Source organism: Geotrypetes seraphini, chromosome 4, assembly GCF_902459505.1.
Source record: "Geotrypetes seraphini chromosome 4, aGeoSer1.1, whole genome shotgun sequence".
NCBI lineage: Eukaryota > Metazoa > Chordata > Amphibia > Gymnophiona > Dermophiidae > Geotrypetes > Geotrypetes seraphini.
The window spans coordinates 34,708,947-34,732,567 of NC_047087.1; the positions used below are offsets into that span (position 1 = coordinate 34,708,947).

The 23,621-nt window shown below is 44.3% G+C and overlaps 1 protein-coding gene across 3 annotated transcripts in view; it reads left to right on the plus strand.

The window, feature by feature from the left end:
- BEAN1 (brain expressed associated with NEDD4 1) overlaps positions 1–23,621 on the plus strand; it is a 68,496-nt gene that overhangs the window by 38,790 nt on the left and 6,085 nt on the right. For 2 of the 3 annotated variants that reach the window (XM_033940441.1, XM_033940440.1), the window contains exons 4-5: positions 7,332–7,538; positions 12,542–12,683. In XM_033940441.1, the coding sequence (XP_033796332.1) occupies positions 7,332–7,538; positions 12,542–12,683 (349 nt within the window). The remainder of the gene's footprint in view (positions 1–7,331; positions 7,539–12,541; positions 12,684–23,621) is intronic. The other variant, XM_033940442.1, reaches the window with a different exon arrangement.

The window sequence follows — 23,621 nt, forward strand, 5'->3', positions numbered from 1 at the left end:
GTGCATTAATATTACATAGGTATTTAAACGTCTATCATATCTCCCCTCTCTTGCCTTTCCTCCAAAGTATACATATTGAGATCTTAAAGTCTGTCCCCATACGCTGTATCACAAAGACCACACACCATTTTAGTAGCCTTCCTCTGGACTGACTCCATCCTTTTTGTATCTTTTTGAAGGTTCATCCTCCAGAATTGTACACAATATTCTAAATGAGGTCCCACTATAGTCTTATACAGGGGCATCAATACCTCTTTTTTCCTACAGGTCATATCTCTTCCTTTGCAACCTAGCATCCTTCTAGCTTTCGCCGTCACCTTTTCAACCTGTTTGACCACCTTAAGATCATTACATACAATCACACCCAAGTCCCGCTCTTCTGTCATGCACATAAGTTCTTCACCGCCTAAACTGTACCGTTCCCTTGGGTTTTTGCAGCCCAAATGCATGAGATTGCGTCACATTTGCACATGCTCAGAGGCTTTCCAGATGCGGCCCTGAGCTCCAGGAAGAAGTGGAGATATGTGTGGGAGCAGGAATGGAAGCAGAAAGGGGTGGGACTGGGGTTGGAAGGGGATGGGCCTGGAATCAGAATGGGGCAAGGCCAGGTGTCCTCTTTTTTTCCTATCAAAAATATGGTAACCCTATACAGAGAGAGATGTCTAAGCTGAGCACAGAGATAGTTCAGGGGAATTTATATCCTCGCCACCTAGCCTCACCTCATGTCAATAGCAGGTGTAATTTGGTGCACCTAAAACTGCCATGCAATACGAACAACTGATGTTATTCTATACATTGTGTGCATCGCTTGGTGACACGTCCATGCTCCACCCATCATGCAGTGGTGTGCTACGTGGCTTCCATTGAGCAGCACCCAGCATGTATGCATGTAACTTGCAATTATTGGTGCTGACGATGTGCGTCAATGCATGTATCTTGTAACATACGCATGCTATAGGTGCCTAATTTTTGGTACCAGTTTATAGAATTAACTTTTATGCGACAGCTGAAAGACAAGGTTCAAGTTTTCAAGTTTATTAGAAAAAATTTTTAAACCGCTTAATCAGATTTCTCAGCGGTGTACAATATCAAATTTAAATAAAAACAATTTAAAAGTCAGGGATACTAGACAGAACCAAAGTGACTTAATAAAACACATAATAAGACATATGGACTTACTTCAAACATCTAATATAATAAAACGCTAGGCCGCAAATGCGCACTTCCTATGTGTGCGCCGGTTTTCCGTGAGCTGTAGCGACACATAGGAAGTGCGCATGCGCGGCTTACGCTCTGTCCTGCTCCCTGTTGAAAGACGCAGCGTCTTTCTTACACTAACTTTGCCGTCGCCGCCTCTCTGCTCTCTCTCTTCTTCCCCCCCCCCCCCGAGGCGGATGACCAGCGGCTTACGTGCATGCGCTGGCTTGGCGCACCAGAGGGCAAGATGAAGGGGGTGCGGAGCAGCGCTGGTGGCGGCAGTGTCCGGTAGGGAACACGTCCACGAGTCCCCCCTCCCGCATCAACTGCTTCTGCTCCTGTTTGAAGCAGGCAGCTTTGAACAGGAGCGACAGCGGTGGAAGCAACCATGGGTGGATGGAGGAAGGGGAAGAACGGGAGGGGAAGCGAAAAAGAAGGGCTATGGAGCAGGCAGGAAAGAGGGCTGCTTTGGGGGGAGGGGTGTGCTGGGGCCAGACAGCAATTGGGGGAGGAACAAATGGGGGGCCATGAAGCAGGCAGGCATTGCACAACAGGGGGAAACGGGGCTGCTTTGGGGGGAGAGTTGTGCTGGGGGCAGACAGCAATCGGGGGGTAGGGAGGAACAGAAGGGGGGCCACGAAACAGGCAGGCATTGCACAACAGGGGGAGAGGTGAAAGGGGGCTGCTTTAGCAAGCAGGGGGGGGGGGCCAGGGAGACAGACAGAAAGAAAGACGCACAGACAGGGGACCTGGGAGAGACACAGACACAAAGAATGACAGACAGACAGCGTCCAGGGAGAGAGACAAATAAAAAAAAAACAACACACCATACCTACAGACATCTACTCTAGCACCCGTTAATGTAACGGGCTTAAAGACTAGTTAGGAAAGAAAGGGAAGACCTACAATCGTGAAAGAAAAAGGAAAATACAATAGGTTAGAGTAAAAGATGATAAAATTTGTTTGTTTTTGTCCATTTAAGGACAGTTATTGGCCAAAGGCATCCTGGAACAAAAAGCATAGTTAGACCTCCCCCCTTTTTATTCTCATGATTGTATTATTCAAGGTCATCCAGTTGCAATGATTTCTTTAGAAAGGTTCCCAGTCACCTATGAGATTTGTTTCAATGAATATGAAGAGTTCAATCTAGGCACAGAGGACTGATCTGAATGAGTTGCACGGTGCCTGGCCAAATCTCTGGCACTGAGCTTTCAGATTTATAGGCATGCTGAAAGCATTTGAAAGAATGCTCATTAGGGCAGATTTTTTTTTCCAAAATGGTCTTTATATAATGTATTCAGCGACAAAAAATTCCCAAATGATCTTTGTGTTATATAAAATGAGAAAGCGAAGCAGGTCATCTTTAAAGTGTCCAGCAACTGACTATTGTATTTATCTTGTATGATCCCTGGGGCAACATTGCGTTTGGTTTCATTCTGGGCATTGCTTTTCTTTACTAACGTGGGCCTGGTTTTATTTGGTTGCGGCTACACAATCCACATTAGACAGGATTTTAAATCAAATAGTTTTATGGTGACCTACTTTGTGTTTTATTGATTTCATGGACCTAAAAGGGTCAGATTCTGTAATGGGTGCCTAAAACTAAACATACTTGCATGCTTATTAGGCGCCTAAAGGGGCAGATGCTGGATAGGAAGCCGGTCTCAGCAGCCTCCTTAGAAGCAGCTGAGATTCGCACACCAGCGTCCTATGCTGAATTGCATCTGTCTGTAAAAACAGACGCCTTAACCCTCCCCTCCCCCCCCAGATTATGTAACTGGCGCCCATGGCACCGGTTACAGAATCGCGCCTGCCTGATCAAGTCATCCCTTGTCATCAGCTGATCAAGGCAAGGGAATTCCCGATCAGCTGAGCCGACATACCTCCCCAAAGCCGTGGCTTAGTGGAGTCCTGCCGGCTCAGCTGAAAACCTGACTAGCAAGGGAGTGTTCAAGGACCAACCTGAGAAATGAAAAGTGTCAAGAAAAGTGTAAGTTTCATGGCCCCACATTATTCTCTTCTTGGTTGGGCTGAGAACTTTTCAGCAGTTTTTCCTATTGTGATGTCATAATGCCTCATTCCACCAATGTCTGAGAGCCAACTCATTGGTGATGTCACAATGGCTTGGTTTCCCTATACTTGTGTCCATTTACTAGATGCATTTGCTTCATTGAAACAAAAAGGGTCAAGAAAAGTGTAGAATAACTGGCAAGTTTCTTGGTTGGGCTGAGAACTTTTCAGCGGCCTCTCGAATATGCCTGGGAAATCTGAATATGGCCTTCAAGGTCAATGCCTTTTGTCAGCCTTAGCAGACAGAGAAGGTGTCTTATACCATGTAAATTAATCACAGTCTGCCAATCCGTCTTTCAATGACAATTTACCAAAGTGAAATATATAACACAATGTCAGTCTTCAAACAAATGTATATTTTTTTTCATGAATCCTCAGGTGACTATTATGACCTGAAAAATTTTAATGCCCACTTCACAGCCAAATTCTTCATTGGTCCAAAACATTAATTTATATCTTGATGTATATAATATATTATTTTACTACTTTCTGACAAAAATAGTCTTCATTCAATGCTTATTTCATAGACAATTATCTGGTTTAAAACGCTGTAAGGACTACATCTCCCGACATGACCATGTCTTCAGGGTCGAGGCACCTCGCACTAGTTATACTCTATGGGGCTCATAATCGAAACGGAAATACGTCTAAAAAAACGGCCAAAATCAGCATTTGGACGATCAGTGAGACAAGTCAGCCAAGTGCCGATAATTGAATCCAGTTTTAGACATATCTAAAAACGACTTAGGCCTTCACAGTGCTGCAGTACACCCAGAGCTAAAAGGGGTGTTTCAGGAGGAGTGGCAAGGGCGGGATTTGGGCAGGATGTGAGCTGTCCTACATGTAGTCGTACTGCATGTATAACCGAAAGTTTAACAACACTGCCTAGATGGAACTTGGACGTTGTGACTTAGGCCATCTAAAACCAGGTCTAAGTCACAAGAAGGTATCCAAAGTGACCAGATAACCACTTCAGGAACAAAGTACAGACCCCTACACACTCCCCCAGTGATCACTGACACCCTCCCCCCCCCCCCCCGCCATAAAAATCATAATAAAAACATCACATATCTGCCTCCAGAACATCAGCACCTGGCATAGGAAAGCCTAGTAGAGCTGCACAGAGGTGACTTAAATGGTCTGGGGGGGTAGCCTAGTGAACCATGGAGAAGAAGACCCAGGCCCATAAGCCACTCTAACCACTGCATGCATGGTGAAACATGTGCACCCCCAAAACCCTTAGGTACTGCCATATAAGTGGCACCTGCAGCCATAAGGGCTATTGGGGTGGTAGGCAGGTGGGTCTAGCAGGTTCTGGGGGTGTTTTAGGGGGCTCACCATGACCTATAAGGTTGTTGTGGTGAGATGTATATGTGGAGCCCTTTTTATGAAGTTCACAGCAGTGCCCTGTAAGGTGCCCCATACTCTGGTGCAATGTTTGGGTGTCCATTCCATCACTTTGCTGGCTCCGCCCACATCCAAAAGGTCTTGTTCTGGGCGTTTTTGACTTGGACAAATTTTTGGATGAGAATGAGGTATAAAAATAGAATTAGCAGTCTGGGTAATCAAACAGCTGGACGTACAGTTACACGATTTTCATTAAAAAAAAAAATGTTTTGGAAATAGGCGAAAAACGGACTTAGATGTTTCTTTTGCATATGCCCCTCCACGTCATATAAAAAATGAGGATACCAGTTTAGTAATTATTATTATATATATAATCACACAGAGATTAAAAACTGTGGGATTTACCATTTTTTGAAAAGGATCCCAGCATACTTGCATATCAAACTCACGACGACATTGCTTTTTCTACTCTTCACAGCATTTGAGGTCAGGTAATATAAACTGAAAAAAAAAAAAAAAGTCACTCTTACGCTGGATCATTGAGGAAAGCCTTACAATATAGACATCCAGTCTATTTCTTCATTTAAGTTATTGAGCTGAAAAATTCAGCGTTGTTCCTTTAAATTTAAAAAAAATGTTCTACATTTACCAGCTCATAGTAGCCATCTGAGGATCCACTATACAAAAAGACTAAATTTGTCTGAAGACAAATATTGTGTTTATATATTAAGCCATGAAAAGCAGCTGCCAAAATGTGCTTTCCTATGCAATTGTAGGAAGAACTGTACAGGTTCTTGTTCCAGAAGGTGCCAATCCAGAAGGTGTTTCGACTTCAGAAAAATGAACATGTAACGGAGTATTATCTTAAACCTTATTGGCTGAGGATTGAATTCAGGATTAAATATAAATTATTATTATTAATTTATCTAAGGGCTCCTTTTACGAAGCTGCGTTAGCGGTTTAACGCACGTAATAGCGCGCACTAAAATGCCGGCCGCAGTAGTCGCTACTGCCTCCTCTTGAGCAGCCAGTAGTTTTTTGGCTAGCGCGGGGGTTAGCGCGTGATGAAAAGTCACGCGGCTTCGTAAAAGGAGCCCTAAGTGTGCAAGGGTGTGCCCCACAATATATGGTTGAATGTGCATCTCCCTATATTGCGCTCCTGAAGTTGCGCTCAGCAACACAGCGTGATTTGTCTAAAACATCGAGAAAAGAGTTAAGATTGCAGACTGTGAGGGTTGGAGGGGGGGTTTTCCTTATTTAGGACCAGAAGAGTGGAATAAACTCCCGTCTTACATTAAACAACAAAGAAGTTTGGGCGCCTGTACAAAATACCTGTTTTGCCTTATGAAATACGCAGGTTGAGTTGGCGGGTGGAGAAGAGGCGATCTGTTACGTGATTATTGCAGTAAGAAAAGATTTGTGTAATATTATTGTTGTCATGTTTTTATTTTTATGTTAAATGATTTATGTAGAAAATTTTAATTATTGTATGATGAAATTGATGTTGTTTGTGTAGATTTATTCTGCATGTGATGATGCCTTGTGAAAGGTGGATTATAAATTTTTTTAAAAACCTAATCAAATCTGAACAGGGGGGTGATCTGTTCCAGGAAAGTAACCCAATATAACTGAAGTCTTAACTTTTGGAGGGGAATATAAAACTCTGAGGTCAGGGAGGGGTCATGTCCATCTAGTGCAGTGGTCTCAAACTCAAACCCTTTCTTTGCAGGGCCACATTTTGGATTTGTAGGTACTTAGAAGGCCTCAGAAAAAAATAGTTAATGTCTTATTAAAAAAATGACAATTTTGCATGAGGTAAAACTCTATATAGTTTATAAATCTTTCCTTTTGGCTGAGTCTTAATAATAATCAGTGGCGTACTAAGGGGGGGGGACGATCCGCCCCAGGTGCACGCCCCAAGGGGGTGCACAGCCGGCCACCTTCCCTATTCTGACGCTGCTCCATCTCACCACCGCATCCCGGCACCGGCTCCCCCGCAGAGTCATTCCTTAACCCGGCAAGATTCCGGAACCCCAATGAGAGCAACATTCCAGAGCTGAGATTGTGATGTCATAATGCCTCATTCCACAATGCCTCAGAGCCAACCTCATCAGTGATGTTACAATGGCTTGATTGTCCTATACTTGGCACACATAAGAGCAGCTGTACTGGTCAGACCAATGGTCCATCAAGCCCAGTAGCCCATTCTCACAGTGGCTAACCCAGGTCCCTAGTACCTGGCCAAAACCCAAAGATTAGCAACATTCCATGCTACCGATCCAGGTCAATCAGTGGCTTCCCCCATGTCTTTCTCAATAACCGACTATGGACTTTTCCTCCAGGAAATTGTCCAAACCTTTCTTAAAACCAGCTACGCTATCCACTCTTACCATATATAAAATCCAGAGATAAGCATAAAATTGTGCTTGCAAATTTATAGAATTAAGGGGAATCTGTACTTTGTGCAATTGGCTGAATAGTGCTTATTGACCCATTCTCCCAGTCCAGTTCTCAGGAAACCTACAATGAATATACTTGCAAATCTATCTCGGCCATTTTTGGCATGAATAGCCTGATAAAACAGACCGGTAGGGTGTGTCTTAAGGACTGAGTTAAAAGCTTCTACCATAGATGGCAACTGAGCACTAATCTTGGCCATCATCGGAGACACTTGTGACCTCACTGACATTCTTGCTTCCTCTGTCTGTACTTTGCAGAAATTCATTCAAACCAAAGCAGCCCCATCGAGTGCCCCAGCTACAGTGAAAGCAACAGTGACACCAGTTTGTTGGTGTCACCCTTAGTCGTGGCTGGAATAGTGATTGGACTTGTGCTATTTCTGTCTTGTGTGACAATTATCGTCGGCAGCCTACGAAAAGATGGGCGATTAAGACAGCCCCACCTGAGATCAGATGCTGGCTATGGTAAGATACAGCTTAGGCTTATTGTTGCAATGCTAATTTATGGTATTCATTTCAGCCATACAAAGGCTAACTTTAGATCAAGAAGATCTTTACTCAGTAATATCAGGAATAAAGACTACAGGTCTCAAGTGCCCGCGGTCAATTACCAGAACTAATCTTGGTTAATTGGCCATGTGTGCGGGCTATCATTGATCAGAGTCTTTCCCTTTTATTCATACATTTTTCATATTTATTTAATTGCTGTTTAAACCACTATTGGGGAGAGAGAGGGAAGAAAGGAGAAGGAAGACAAGGGAGAGGAACCAGAGATGCCAAGTCCATGGGAGGGATGGAAAGGAAAGGAGATACCAGACCATGGAGGGGGAGGAAGAGATGCCATGGCATGGGGGGAGGGAAGGGAAGGAGATAGAGATACCACACCATGGTGTGGAGTGGGAAGGAAGGAAGGAAAGGAGAAGAGAAAGAGAGAGATGCCAAAGCATAGGGGAGGGGGTAAAGACAGAAAAATGGAGAGGGGGTGAAGCTGAAATGAATCATGTGCAAAGGAGAGAAGGGACCCCGGATATACAGTTTATTGAAGGGACATAGAAAATTGCTGTTTTGTTACTATTGTTCTTTATATTCAATGGTACTATATGATACTTAGCTCGGGTGTTATGTATCGCCCGGCTTGCTCCACCGTGACAGAGGATCTCCGTTTCGCTCTCGTGTAGTACTGAGAGCTTATTCAGGACTGAGCGTTGTATTTTGCAAATTATTCTAAGAACAAAAGAACAAAATATTTTTATATAGTGTTATTTTTTAGTTAAAAACCTCTCATTCTATTTGTCTATGAAGCCTTCGGGAAACCGCCCTCTATTGTTGTTTAGATACTTTTTTTCTTAAAATCTCACAAAGAAATTGAACCTGTATTACACCGCGTATTTGAATATGATCAACTTACTTACTATTTGATGTGACCGCCGTTGGTTCTCAGCAAGTTATAATCCATTTTAGATCCCCAATACGTTGTTCACTCTGATTTTTAACGGCGTTCTATGTCATTTCCGGTATTCCTTCCCTGGAAGTGATATATTCATTTACGTTTTTGTCTTTATTCCTGATATTACTGAGTAAAGATCTTCTTGACCTAAAGTTAGCCTTTGTATAGGAGATTATAGTAGATATACTAGAAGAAACGATTGGATTTATATTCATTTCAGCCAACCAGGGTCCTGGGTGGCTTTAGAATGGAGATGGAGCTAAACTCATTCAGGAATCATGATTGCTCGATCCAGGAGCAGATTAAGGCATAAGCAAATTTGGGACAGGCCTAGGGTGTCCTGTGCAATGTGCCTGAACATACTCCTGTTTTTACTGTTTTTTCTTAAAAAAATGCTACCACCCAGTCTGGAAGTCAGGCACTCCGCAGAAATTAATGGGCAGGGAAGTTGTAGCCATTTTATTTCTCATGCTCCCAGGACTAGAATTAGGGTTACCAGACGTCCGGGAAAACCTGAACACGTCCTCTTTTTTAGAGGACTGTACGGGTGCCTGGAGGGATTTAAAAAACCTGAGTTTGTCCAGGTTTTGGAAGGCCCCCGCGTTCGGGGCCACGTCAGGAGGGCCTCTGCATATGTGCGGATGTCGATGCTGACACCCACGCATTCATGGAGGTTCTCCAGACTTAGCACCAAGCTCAGGGAAGGAGACATGAGATTTGTGTAGGGGTGGGACTGGGGCAGAGTGGCCATCCGCAGTAAGCATTATCTTTTCCTTTTCCTATTGGCTAAGGCTCTTAACATTTGTATCTCCTCTTCCTATAGGCTAAGGCTCTTAATATTTGTATCTCCTCTTCCTATAGGCTAAGGCTCTGTGCACCTGCATTGTGAGGTCATAGAGCTGCCCATCCGCATAAGCATTATCTCTTCCTCTCTCTAAGAGATCCCACATGCCTATCCCAGGCTCTTTTGAATTCAGACACAGTCTCTATCTCCACTACTTCCTTCCACTGTTCCACCCATCTACCACCCTTTCTTTAAAAAAAGTATTTCCTTAGATTACTCCTGAGCCAATCACCTCTTAACTTTATCCTATGCCCTCTCATTCCAGAGCTTCCTTTCAATTGAAAGAGACTCGAATCATGTGCAAATAAAATACCAACCATTACAAAGGACTCCAGTCTGGTGAGCCTGATGTTGATACTGGACAAAATGATAGAGTGGTGCAACGGGGAGGAGCTGTGCCTGGCATCTGTGCACAAGAGCTGAGATGTAGGCACAGCCCTTGTGCGTAGGCCCAGAAGCGTGCAGGACTACGATTGATGGAGCTCTGGAGTTACTGGCCACATGGATAGACATAGCTTAATGTGGCAGAGCCAAAACAGATTGCAAGGGGTGGGAGGGAGGCTTGCCTCAAAAATCGGTTAGATTTTTTTGGAGGCATTAATAAATATGTGGGTAAAACTAGAGGGAATAGGTTGATACAGATTTTCACATCTTTTTAAGAAATGTTTCCTTGATCCAGTTTGGTTTGTTTATTATATTATGGCTATACATCCCCTCGGCTCTTACCTTTCGGGCTAGCGTTTTTAGCACACACCCCGGATTAGCACACACTACCCGAAAAACTACCGTCTGCTCAAGAGGAGGTGGTAGCGGCTAGCATGCATGGCATTTTAGTGTGCGCTATTCCGCGCGTTAAGGCCCTAAAAAGGAGCTCTTAATGTCTTCTTTTCTCTAAATATTGTAGCTCTCCCCTCTTTCCTTTTGTTTCATTGTACGTCAAGTCTGTTTGATTCATTTTATAGTCTGTTTTTATTTGCATTGTTTCAGTTGGTCTCTTGATAGTTTCCCCCATTTTTAATGTAAAGCGCTTAGAAGTTATGATTAGCGTTTTATCAAAAAAAGGTTAATAAATTTGGAAATGTTTAGTTAATCTTCTTGTAATCCACATAAGACCATAATTAGTAATCTGCTGAATATACATTTTAATTGTATTTCTATTTCTAAAAGACATTTGGCAAAGTCCCTCGGGCAGTCAAAAATTTAAGACATGATTCCCAGAAATGTTATCCACTTTTTTTGTGTACCTTATTTTAAATAATAATAAACCACCACACACATACACCCTTTTACAAGATTTTTAGCGCTGGCCGGTGCACTGAATGGTCTGCGATGCTCTGACGGTCATAGTGTTCCTATGAGCGTCGGAACAGCGCAAAGCATCCAGCGTGCCAACCAGCGCTAAAAACCTCTTGCGCAGTTCTGTAAAAGGTGGGTGGGAGAATGAACAGGCTCGACATAAAATTAATAGGAAGCACTTTTCAAACAATTCTGAGAAAGTATTTTTTAACTCAACCTACAATTAAGCCGTTGAATTTGTTGTCAGAGAATGTGGTCAAGCATAGGTGGGTTTGAAAAGGGGATAGACAAGTTCCTGCAGAGACACTATTATAGAGGTACTAGTCTTTAAGCCCGTTACATTAACGGGTGCTAGAGTAGATGTCTGTCTGTCTGGGGTTTTTTTTCTTTGTCTCTCTGTCCTTGCATGCTGCCTGTCTGTCTGTCATTTTTTCTGTCTGTGACTCTCCCTATGTCCTTAGTGCCCTCAGTGCCTCCTTCCCATGTCCTTAGTACGCCTTCCTACGTCCTTACTTTAGTGCCCCAGTGCCTGCGTACTGTGTTCTTAGTGCCCCAGTGCCAGCGTACTATGTCCTTAACACCCCCAGTGCCCCCTTCCTATGTCCTTAGTGCCCCCAGTGCCTCCTACCCATGTCCTTAGTGCCCCCAGTGCTTCTGTCCTGCTTAGTGCCCTCAGTGCATCCTATGTCCTTAGTACCCCTTTCTATGTCCTTAGTGCCCCAGTGCCTCCTTCCTATGTCCCCATCATTATCTTCCAGACTTTGTCCCACCCCCACCCCCGATGCCAGCCTGCCTGCCTCCCATCCCCTGAGCAGCATGTTTCCATTTAACTCCCCCCCACCCCACCCCCAATGCCAGCCTGCCTGCCTGCCTCCCATCCCCTTGAGCGGCATGTATCCATTTAACCCCCCCCCCCTGCGCCGACCCTACCCGGCACACCTGAAACCCTCGTTGACCCTTCCAGCCAACCCTCCCACTGCTAGACAGCTGACAAACCTCCCAGCTCCAGCAGCGTCCGAGGCACAGTATACACGCTGCTTCGCGGTCTTCTACTGGCCTAATTTCCTCTGCCGCATCTCGATGATGTCATCAGGGACGCGGCAGAGGAAATTAGGCCAGTAGAAGGACGCGAAGCAGCGTGTTTATTCTGCTTCGGATGCTGCTGGAGCCGGGAGGTTTGTGTTTGTCTCGCGGTGGGTCAGCTGGGAGGGTCAACGGGTGTTTCTGGTGCGCCGGGTAGGGTTGGCGGCGGGGGGGGAAAAATTGCGGTGTGTTACCTATCACCGGTCCTTAGACGCGCGCATGCGTACTCTTACCTGACACAGCCCGACAGATCAGGGATCAGGGAACACGGGGTAAGAGTGCGCATGCGCGCTTAGCATTTTATTATATAGGATGTCAACTTGGAAAAACTACCACATATCTCTAAGTATGAGCAATGGAATAAGCAACATGGAATGTGTTACTCTTTTGGGATCCTGCCAGGTACTCAGGACTAGGATTGGCCATTGTTGGAAACAAGATACTGGTCTTGAGGGAATGTACAGCAATACTTATGTACTTCTCTGCTCCTTGGGATCTGTCTGGACACAAGTGATCTGAATTGGCCATTGTCAGAGACAGGGTGCAGGTTTTGATGAGCCCTTGGTGTGATCTAGTATTGCACATCTTATGTTCTTATCCAGCCAGTGAATTATTACAAAGGTAGGCAAACCTTACAATAGGCTTTGCACATAGCAAAGAGTTTGGTAACTAGGCCCTATAGTGATGTGTCAGCCGCTAATAACCCTGTTAATTCAGTGCTATGCTTTTCATACCCACTGCTACAAAATTCCATCAGAGAAAAACTGCTTTAGTCATGTACCTTTCTGTGTTTTATAGGCCCAGACAGTTCCTCGTATGGTGGTTCAAATGGAGAGCTACAATCCGCCTGCATTGAGGAATTCTCACCTGCATTCGATCTTGGCTCATACATGGAAACAATGTCACAGGTTAATATAGGGTATCCAGATTCACCACCATGGTAAGAGCTTCAGAATCTTCAAGAAATTATAGTAAAGTCATTTTCAGGGGCAAAATCTGAGCTATATCCAGTTGGTACACAAGTATACAAATCCATTGATCAAAAAGTATGTAAAAATAAGGAGCCCTTTTGCTAAAGAGCATTAAGCACTTACCCCCAAATTCTATTAAGTGTGCCTAAAGTTAAGCACCTACATAATTTATGCATGTTTTATAGCAATCGAGGTTCAAGCATTTACACCAGCTCTATGACTGGCATAAGTCATCACACCTAAAATATATCCCTTGCATTATGTATATGGCACCCACATTTGGATGCACTGGCAGTGGCGTAGCGAGGGTAGGAGGTTCCCGGGGTAGTGGCGCCCCACCGTGCCCTCTTTACCCCCTGCTACTTCTGCGCCCCCTCCTTCCCTGCCCCCCACGCCACACACACGCCCTCCCTTCCCCCTGTTCCTCTTTAAATCTTTGCCAGCGCAAGCAGCTTCACTGGTCTGTTGCTCACACCGGCGTTGGCTTTCTCTCTGATGTGACTTCCTGGCCCCCATGACCAGGAAGTGATATCAGAGGGGAGCCAGGCCAGCACGAGCAGCAGGTCAGAGAAGTTGCTCGCGCTGGCAAAGACTTAACGAGGTACAGGGGTGGAGGGAGGTTGCAAGTGTGGCATGGGGGAGCGGATAGATGCCGGCACCCGGGATGGTATGTCCCCCCTCCCCGCTCCCTCTTACTATGCCACTGTGCACTGGTAAGATGTGCATGCAACTTGGCTAATGAGCTCTTAACCATCAACAATCGTGTGCCAACAACCAATTATTGAGATTAATTGGTATTTGTCAAAATTTGCATGTGCATCTGGCTTTGCACTAGTTTATAAGGCGGGGCACCTAACTCCCATACCTTATATTCCAAAAGGGGTGTGGTCATGGGATGTGCATGGGCGTGTCACGTGCATTCTGAAATGTTGCACACAGAGTTATAGAACACTGGGTAAGTATAACTAACTTGGGTGTCTCCATTTAATAATAATAATTTATTTTTATATACCGCCTAACCAGCAGTTCATAGCGGTTTACACAATAGGACCTCGGCATACAATATAATAATAACATCATACATAATAAAATTCTAAGTAACTAATACAAGCATTACAACTAATGAATAATGAAAATCAATAATGTACAGTCAAACCTCGGTTTACAAGTGCACCGGTTTGCAAGTGTTTTGCAAGACGAGCAAAACATTCGCAAAATCAGCACCTCGGAAACCGAGTTTGACTCGGTTTACGAGTGCCACCCCCCCCCCCCCCCCGTGATCCGGCATCCCCCCCAGCGAGAGAGCGAGACCAGAAGGCTTTGAGCATGCACAAATGCTCAAAGCCCAGTCCAGCCCAGCATAGGGAAGAGGGAGGATCTCCGTCACACCGCCCAGCCCAGACCAGGTCAGAAGAGGAAGGATCTTCGGGCACTGGCACCTCCTGTGCATTGGTGCTGGTGCCGGTGCCCAATCGGGGTAAGCGATGTCGTTGCGGTGCTCGGGGGGGAGATGTAGGATCGCGGGGGAGGGGGGCGACGCAAGCAGGGGGGGAGGATGCCGGTTCGCAGGGGTGGATGCTGGATCGCGGGGGGGGGGTATGGAGCAGCGCCGGTAGCCTCGGGGGGGGGGGGGAGGAGGAGGTGGAACAAATCAAAGCGAGTTTCCCTTACTTCCTATGGGGAAACTCGCTTTGATATACGAGCAATTTGGTTTACGAGCATACTTCTGGAACGAACTATGCTCGTAAACCAAAGTTCCACTGTATATTATATTGTTTAAATAAGTGGGTTTTAAGATCTTTTCGAAATTGATAGTAAATAAGAAAAGGAGAAACAAGAAGATTCAAACATGAATTCATTAATCCTGCTTGGAATGCTAAGGTCCTATCCCAAAATTTTTTGTAACAACATGCATTTGCTGAAGGAAGATAAAACCAACCAGATCTACGAATATTTTTCTTTGAAATAAAAAAACTAAAATGAGAAACAAGGTAAGCCGGTGCTAAACCAAATAAAACTTTAAAACAAATGCATCCAAATTTAAATAACACTCTAGCCTCAAATGGTAGCTTTTGATAATATACACTGATATGATTGGTTTTTCAGATTAAAAATCAAACAAATAGCTGTATTTTGTATGATTTTTAGTCAGCTAATGGTTATTTTATACAATCCCAGATAAATAACATTACAATAATCCAATATTGAAAGGATTGAAGATTGAACCATGATTTTAATTGATATAAAATCAAAATATTCCCTAATTGTACGCAACTTCCAGAGGACAATAAAACATCTCTTAACTAGAGAATCTGTATGGGCCTTAAAAGATAAGGACCGATCTAAAATAACCCCTACAATTTTCAACGTAGGAGATATCGAATAAGATTGACCGTTTAAAAGTAAAGTTGTGTCAGTAATTTTTTTCATTAGGACTAGGTTTCAGCAGGTGTAAGTATGACATTCAAAATAAGGTACAGAAATCGGCACTATGTGCTTTTCTATAAAGGACACACACCTTGCATCCATTATAATGCTTTTCCAAGGTGAAAAATCAGCATGGCAATATCACATAATGCTAAGCACCATATATAGAATTCCCTGGATTAGAATCTGGGTTTAACACATTTAACGTGGAACTTCCTCTTGCACTAAGCCTAGGGTTACTAGATTTCTGATGCAAAAAAAGAAGATTCGTCACCCTGTCCCATTCCACCCAGCTGTCCCATTCCACCCAGGGCCCCACCCTGTTATGCCCACAGCCCTGCCCCGTTCCATCCCCCAGCCCCACACAAACCTCGTCCACTCTGGGGCCGCGTCTGGAGGACCACAGTGCATGGGCGGTTGTGACATGCGTGTGCGTGACATCATCAGGTCGTATGCGCAGATGTCCTCCAGACTTGGCCCCGAGTTCAACGCTTTTCACAACCTGGTCAAACTGCTGGATTTGGAAAACCCTAAAAAGAAAACCTCTAAAAAGTGGACATGTCCGTATAATCCTCACCAAGCCGAAATATAATGGAGCATTTTAGGATTTTTTTTAAATTCGCAGGTCATGTGCTAATGTTCCCATTAGCAGTAGCACATGTTACCTGCATAAAGTTAACATGGGGAGCACTTAGAACCTGTGTTAGCCACATAGCACATGGTTTTTCACATAGAATATGGCATGTTTTTCACTTGTTTTTTGTCTTTTGATTTTCTCCCTTTTGCTTCATGGTTGCTTACATTGCAATATGGCATGATTCCCACTTGGTCTTATGCCTTTTCGTTTCAGATTTTGTTTCACCCACATCCGGATGATTCTTTTAATCTTAAATTCACAGATACTTTAACACTTCACTGTTGTTGTATTCCGATCACTTTGTCCAACACTTTTTATTTACCGATATATTTTTATTTTTACCTCTTACCCTTTTTTTCACATTCACCATTTGGTTTTATAATTCACATCACTTACAATACCACTTAGATTTGTTCATGGCACTTTCCTGTTAGGACCCCTGAGGAAGAAGTGTTTCTTCGAAACACGGACTGTGTCGGGTCAAGTCCACAAGAATACTAGAACCAGATTTTTATGTATGCCTTTTATGATTTTTTTAATTAAAATCCTGCTCCTTGTACATCACACTGCAGTTTTGTTTTTAGGTGGTTAATCCTTAGGTGGTTAATCTTTCCATGCCTACTCTTCTTGCTGTGCCCCCGCTGAGAAAATTTCTTAAAAATTAAATAAACTTGGTTTCACATGCAGGAACAGAAAAAAAATACCATAAAGCACTTTAAAACATTTGTACAGTAGCCTGTGTTTATGGAATAAGGCCCAGATTCTGTAACTGGCACTGACTTTTTTGGCATCAGCAAAGGTTTCAAGGTTTATTAAATATTTGATAAATCGCTATATCTTTATACAAAGCGATGTACATTAAAATACAATTAATTAAGATAAAAACATACAATAAATATATAAACATTAGATATTAGACAAGACAGACAACAATTGGGAGGAAAGGGAGGTTAAAGTTACATATCTTATAATAAGAAACACATTTAAGGGTAAAACATTGAGGAGGTAGTAAAATTCTTGAAACAAAAAAAAATTTTTATTAAGAAAAACAAATTTTTTATGTATTAAAAATCTTTTTAAAAAGAAATGTTTTCAAAGATTTCTTAAAAGAGGGAATGTCTTTTTCATTTTTTATATATTGGGGCAATGAATTCCACCATTGGGGGCCCACGACCGAAAACATGTCTAATCTACGGGTGCCTATAATTTTTAAAGATGGAATAACTAATAAATTTTGGGAAGATGACCTGAGTGCGCGAGCGGAACTATAGGGAATTAGCATTTTAGAAATGCACTGAGGTTCTTTGAAAATCAAGTTTTTAAAGATAAGTAGTAAAACTTTAAACTGTATACGCTGGCAAATAGGAAGCCAATGTGCATCTTTGAAGAGTGGAGTCACGTGATCAAATTTCCTAACTCTGTAAAAAATGCCGTTCAAATAATGTTTTAAACTGAGTTTCAAGGTGCCTACCAGTGCCCAAAAAATTGGCATCAGAAAGAATCACTCCTCCATAGGCGCTTTAGGCCGCCTAAAGCCATTGTGGGTGTGGCTAACACTAAAGAAGCGGCGTTAGGTGGCTCAATGCGCCCACATAAACGCGACTCACGACAAAGATAGGCGCCAGAAATCTAGGCCTGGGAAACCTTGGACCACATTTCTGGCACCCTCACGTGATTGACACACGATCGGCGGCTGCTGATATTGGCGCTATATAGAGAATCTGGACCAAAGTGCATGTTAAGGGCTAACCCCGTTTATTAAAAGGGACTCATAATTGATTATACTAATCTAGACAGATCAATTCTGTTCAAAAAAAGCACAAATCGGGATTATTATTCATAATATTCCAGAAATGTTTTAAATACAGAGCGATATGGGAGAAAATAACAGTCATACATCTTGCAAGGACCATATAGTGCCATAAAGAATAATAGCGCCAACTAGTGGCCAGTTTGGAATATTTTAAGTTTCTTTTTTCTTTATTTTTTTAAACATGTTTATTTTAAGTTTCTGACAGGTTCACCCAGGCCCTGATGCTCAAAAGCTTACTTGCAAATTAGCTGAGCCATCAATGCACAAAATGGGATTCAGGGTCTTTTACTGATTGCAGTAGCAGCCACTGAAAATCCTACACAAATACATTACAGGGAGACCATTAGTATTAAAATGAGCACTCTGTTTAATGCACAGCAAGGAATGCCCACCTTTTATTGCGCAAGCCTTTCTAGCAGGTCTTCTCTGGTAGGAGCAGTCCGCTTGAATTTTAATTCTGATGTGCGTGTGTTGGGTGCATGTGTGTCCCATTCTTAACAGTCACATTTAAAATTACTGTGCAACTCCAAAAAAAAAGAACTTTCAATTCAAACTTGCTATAAAAAGAGGCTTCAGCGGCAGCTGGAAGGCTTTTTTTTTTTTTTGCTTTTTTGCTCTTGCTGCTACTTACCTCCAGAGTTCCATCAATCACAGCCCCGCACGCTACAGAGCCTATGCACAAGAGCTTTGACTACCACTCAGTTCTTGTGCACAGATGCCAGGCACAGTCCCTCCCCGTTTCACCACAATACCCAGCACAAACAGCGTGCATATCATTTGCATGCTGTTTGTGTTGAGCAGTGACCCAAAAATGAAAGTTTTACACCAGGTTGGCAGAGTTCTTTGCATCCGACCCCCCACTTAACATCTTTCTCATGCTTCCTGAAGAAACCATCCAAAATGGAGTATCTTCTTGTATGCCTCCAGCAGTTGGAGACTGAACAGTTCAGGTCATTGAAGTCAGGTGAAAGATTTGAAATGGAAAATCCCCTTTAGCATTCTGTAGAGCAGTTTTTAACAGAGAAGAATGGCAACATGGCATCCTGCGATCTTAGCTGACAGGCTTGAAAACATTTCCTTTGAATGGTGTGTGCAAGTAACTTTACTTGTTGCTTTTTTCAGAAGACTCAATTGAAGGATGTTGTGCAAAGACCTGACAAGTCCACTGTGAGGTCCACTGACATATTCTTTCATTATCTACTAACTTATTTTTGCTGAAAAATAAGTCAAGTCCTCATATTAGCTATTGCAACATTTTATTGTGTCTTTGGCGTTGTGCATAATCCTAAATAGATGTCATCCCACAGGAAAAGAAATTTAAAAAGCCGAATTTCCTAGGAGCTCTTCTGCTAAAACTTGGTGCACTAACAGAATTAGTGCACGCTAAATTCTAAGAAGCCATAGGCAGTGGCGTAGCAAGGGTGAGAGGATCCCAGGGCAGTGGTGCCCCTCCCCCACCTCCTTCTCTGCTCCCCCCTCCTGCCGCACGCGCATGCCCCTTCCCTTCCCCCGTATCCCTTTAACATTCCCGGTGTGAGAAGCAACCCCAATCTCCTTCTCGCACCAGCATCGGCTCTTCCTCTTATGTCACTTCCTAGGCGCAGGTCCAGGAAGTGATGTCAGAGGAAGAGCCAATGCTGGTGTGAGCAGCAGGTATACACTGAAGGAACTAAGGCCAGTACTGGGCAGTTGAGGACGGGCTTGGGAGGGTTTCGATGGCTGGGATGGTTAAGATGGGCTGGAGTGATGGAGACTCCAGTGGATGGAACCTAAGCACACTACTGGGCAGGGCTCTGGTTTCTGGCCCAGAAATAGCTACAAAGAAGGACAATTTAAACTAAATAATTAATTTATGGAGCATGTATGGTTGGGCAAACTGGATGGACCATTCGGGTCTTTATCTGTCGTCATTTACTATGTTACTGTTATCAAGATGGAGCCCGGGGGCAGGTGGCCTCCTACCCCCCCTTTACTTCACCACTGGCCATAGATATATAATGAACTTCTTAGCATTTAGGGCCTGATTCTATAAATGGCACCTAAAATTTAGGCACCAAGTAGCATGGTGCATAAGCGTGATTCTATAAAAGTTAGGCGCACTTTATAGAATAGTGTCTAGTGGCCTAAAGTAGGCTTAGATGTCTATAGGCATCCTAACCTTAGGTGCACCATATTTATGGCAGGGTTTTCATGGTCTAAATGAGTGCATCTAAGTAAGTCCAAAATAGGCGCCTACATGAAAAACATGCCCACAATTGGACCCCCCCCCCCCCCTTACCACGACTACTCTCTGGTAGGCACTTTGGACTAGGCACTTACCATCCAATTAAGTGCAATTTAAGTGAATTATGAGGTGCAAATTTTTAATTATCGGTGCCAATTACACCTTTAAAATAATTAAGTTAGGTGCCTAGATCTAGTGGCGTACCTAGGGGGGGGGGCCCATCCGCCCCTGGTGCATGCTTCAAGGGGGTGCACAGCCGGCTGGGTCCAGAACCTCCCTCGCTGCTGAAAACCAGGGCCCGATCTTCCCATTTCCGGCATGGCAGATCACAGCAGAGGGAAAGCTTTGGGGCAGCGGAGACAGCAGGGCTGCAGCCAATCCACGGCGGGGAGCGGACGAGCATGCGAATCAGGAGCAGAGGTGGGCGTGAGCAGCAGTCCAGGCCAATCGGTGGGCTTCGGTGGGGCTCGGCGACTCCAGAAGTGAAGATCGGCGGGAAAAATCCTCCTGATTCGCACGCTCAAAAACGGAGCAGGGCAGTGGAAGCCTGAAGAAATGGCGAAGGAAGGATAATGTGACCATACGTCCCTTTTTCAGATCCCCTATCCCGTTGTCCCCACGCACAGCTTCGGGATGCCAAAATGTCCCGTTTTCAGAGGCAGCGTCCCGAAGCTGTGTGTGGGGACAACAGGGCAGGCGATCACTGAGAACAGCGTTGAGCTTGCCGCCAGCCACCGAGGGACAGTGCGCACGCGACAGCTGGGCTTTACGCACTCACACACACAGCAAGGGGCAGGATGTGATGTCACTCGCCCAACGAGTCCCTCGTCTTCGGGTGCGAGCTGCACTGGGATTAGGATGACGTCAGACCAATGCGCATTCTCACGGCCCCCCTTCCTGTCTCTCACCTGTTCATGTTGGTGCAGGCTGGCCACGCACCCGGCGCCTGGGGCTATGAGGTGCTGACTCCGTACTCAGCGTGCGTCCCGCCATCATTAGGGTGATGGTTGCAGCAGGCAGCTTTTGTGTAAGGGGATGCTGCAGCCGTTCCTGGCCTAGTTGCTCCCCCCCCATTGTCTCCCCACATCCGCCTCCATCTCTTACTTCTCCTTTTCTTTAAACCATTCCTAACCGACTCTGAACGAGCTTGAGGTGTTCCCAACCGTTCCCCTTCGTAAACACACATTTCCCGCCATCTCAAAGCCCGAGTTGGAGAAAGTATATTAATGAACGTGTACTGCAGGTGGGGTTTTTTTGGAGGAAGCCCTTTACCTCATATAAAATTCATCAAGTAAACCGAGTTGGGCACATGGTATTGGAGATGTCCTGGTATTGGATTGGATTGGGATTAGATTGGATTGGATGGACCTAAGGATTGGATTGGATTGGGACTTTTTACAAATGAAAGTAAAAGGAATTGACCATCCTACTCCATCCGAAAACTTTTCCACTTAAAATTCCCTCTCTCAGCAGGGGCACCGTGTCCCTTCCTCCTTCCTCTTTTGTCCTCCGATGCCACGGATCTGCTTTACACTGGCGGCGAGCTCAAGGAGGGAGAAGAATGGGCTCTCTCCCTGCTTCCCCGCCCACCGCCTCAACAACAGCTGGAAAGGCATGTCCAGGTGCCGGCCCAGAAGCCTTCTCCCTGATGTCAGTTCTGGCTGGCCTAGAACTTCCTCTCCGATGTCAGAATTGACATCTGGAAGAAGGTTTCTGGGCCGGCACCTGGACATGCCTTTCCTGCGGTTGTTGCTGTGGGCAGGAAGCAGCAGTGTGCGGCGGTGGCGGACTAGGTGGGGGGAGCAGAAGAATCAGCGGTAGGCTTCGAAGGGAGAGAGGCAGACAGACAGACAGGCAGGCTGGCTGGCTGGCTTCAGTGCAGCAGGGAGGGAGGCTGGCTGGCTTTGGGGGAGGGGGTGGGATAAAGGCTGGAAGGCAATGAGGGGGAGGGAGGGAGGAAGGAAGGAGAGAAAGAGGCAGAGAAGGGGGGGTTTGTAAGCAGAAGAAAGACTAGAAAAGAAAGGCAGATGCAGGACTATGGGAGGTTCAGACAGAGGGGGAGAGACCCTGAGGAAGAATAGAGAGATCAAGATCATAACTGAGGAGAGAAGGAGATCTGGAACAAAGGTACAAAGGAGAACTGACACTTGATCTGGGGAGGATAACAGAGGGAAAAGAGAGAGAGACCTGGACCCAAAGGGGGATGTGGCTGGAGAAAGAAAGAAAGAGACCTGGACCCAAAGGGGATGGGGCTGGAGAAAGAAAGAGATAGACCTGGACCCAAAGGGGATGGGGCTGGATAAAGAAGGAGAGAGACCTGGACCCAAAGGGGAAGGGGCTAAATTGTGAAAGAAATGTTGGATGTGAAAGAAAGAAAGAAATATTGGATGCACAGTCAGAAGGAAGTGCAACCAGAGACTCATGAAATCACCAGACAGCAAAGGTAGGAAAAATGATTTTATTTTCAATTTAGTGATCAAAATGTGTCAGTTTTGAAAATTTATATCTGCTGTCTATATTTTGCACTATATTTATCTATTTTTCTATAGTTACTAAGATGACATTGCATATTTTAAAGTCATCTGCCTTGACATCTTTGGGGAAAAAACCAAAACTCATAAATGATTTTTTTTTTTTTTAAATTATAATTTTGAATACATTTACAATATCCAATTATTAAAGGAAAAAAGAAAAATCCCACAAAACAATTCATAATCATTCATACATACATAATTCCTTTTAAGCCCACGTTATGGGGAAGCATGTTACAATTTCTAATCAAACAAATTAAAGAAAAGATTTAAGGACAATAATTCTCTGTTCGTCCTAGTGAACCTTGAATCATTCCTTACTAATTGGGATTCTAATAGCTCCTCTTTTTTCTCAGAGGAATTATTCCGGTACCGATCAGTGAAGATAAGTGGAATAATTCCTCTATTATTTAATTTTCGTTGGCACATTACAGCACAGCATAAGACTTTATCACATAATGAAGGTTTTTTGCCAGTGAGGTGAACACTCGACCACCTCTTTGAGCCATTTTGGTGAGGTGGGAGGGCCCTTTCTGAGGCTTTTTTTGGATTGAGTTAGGTCTATGCTGTTCCTGTCTTACATTTTTGGACATCTTCACATTCAGTGTTGAAAGTGTTTACTCTAACATATGCTAGGTACGCCACTGCCCAGATCAGCTAGGCACGCCGATCTAGGAGCCTAACTTTAAATATCATTTATGTATAGAATCAGGGCCTTAGTGCATGCTAATGACCGTTAGCACGCACTAAGCTGGAACTGAGCTTTAATAAAAGGGCTCCTTATTACATTGCATTCACAATATTTTTGTATCTAACTACTGCTACAATGAATTCATGAAGGATATGCTAAATGTCTACTCCTCAATGGCCTTTGAGAACTGGGAGCGAAAAACAAGGTTCTATCTAGACCATCACCTAGTCTGCCTAACGGTTAAGAACATAAGAACATAAGCAATGCCTCCGCTGGGTCAGACCTGAGGTCCATTGTGCCCAGCAGTCCGCTCACACGGCGGCCCAATAGGTCCAGGACCTGTGCTGTAATCCTCTATCTGTACCCCTCTATACCCTTTTCCAGCAGGAAATTGTCCAATCCTTTCTTGAACCCCAGTACCGTACTCTGCCCTATTACGCTCTCTGGAAGCGCATTCCAGGTGTCCACCACACGTTGGGTAAAGAAGAACTTCCTAGCATGCGTTTTGAATCTGTCCCCTTTCGGCAACATTCTAGAGCTCAGACTGTGATGTCATAATGCCTCATTCCACCAATGCCTAAGCT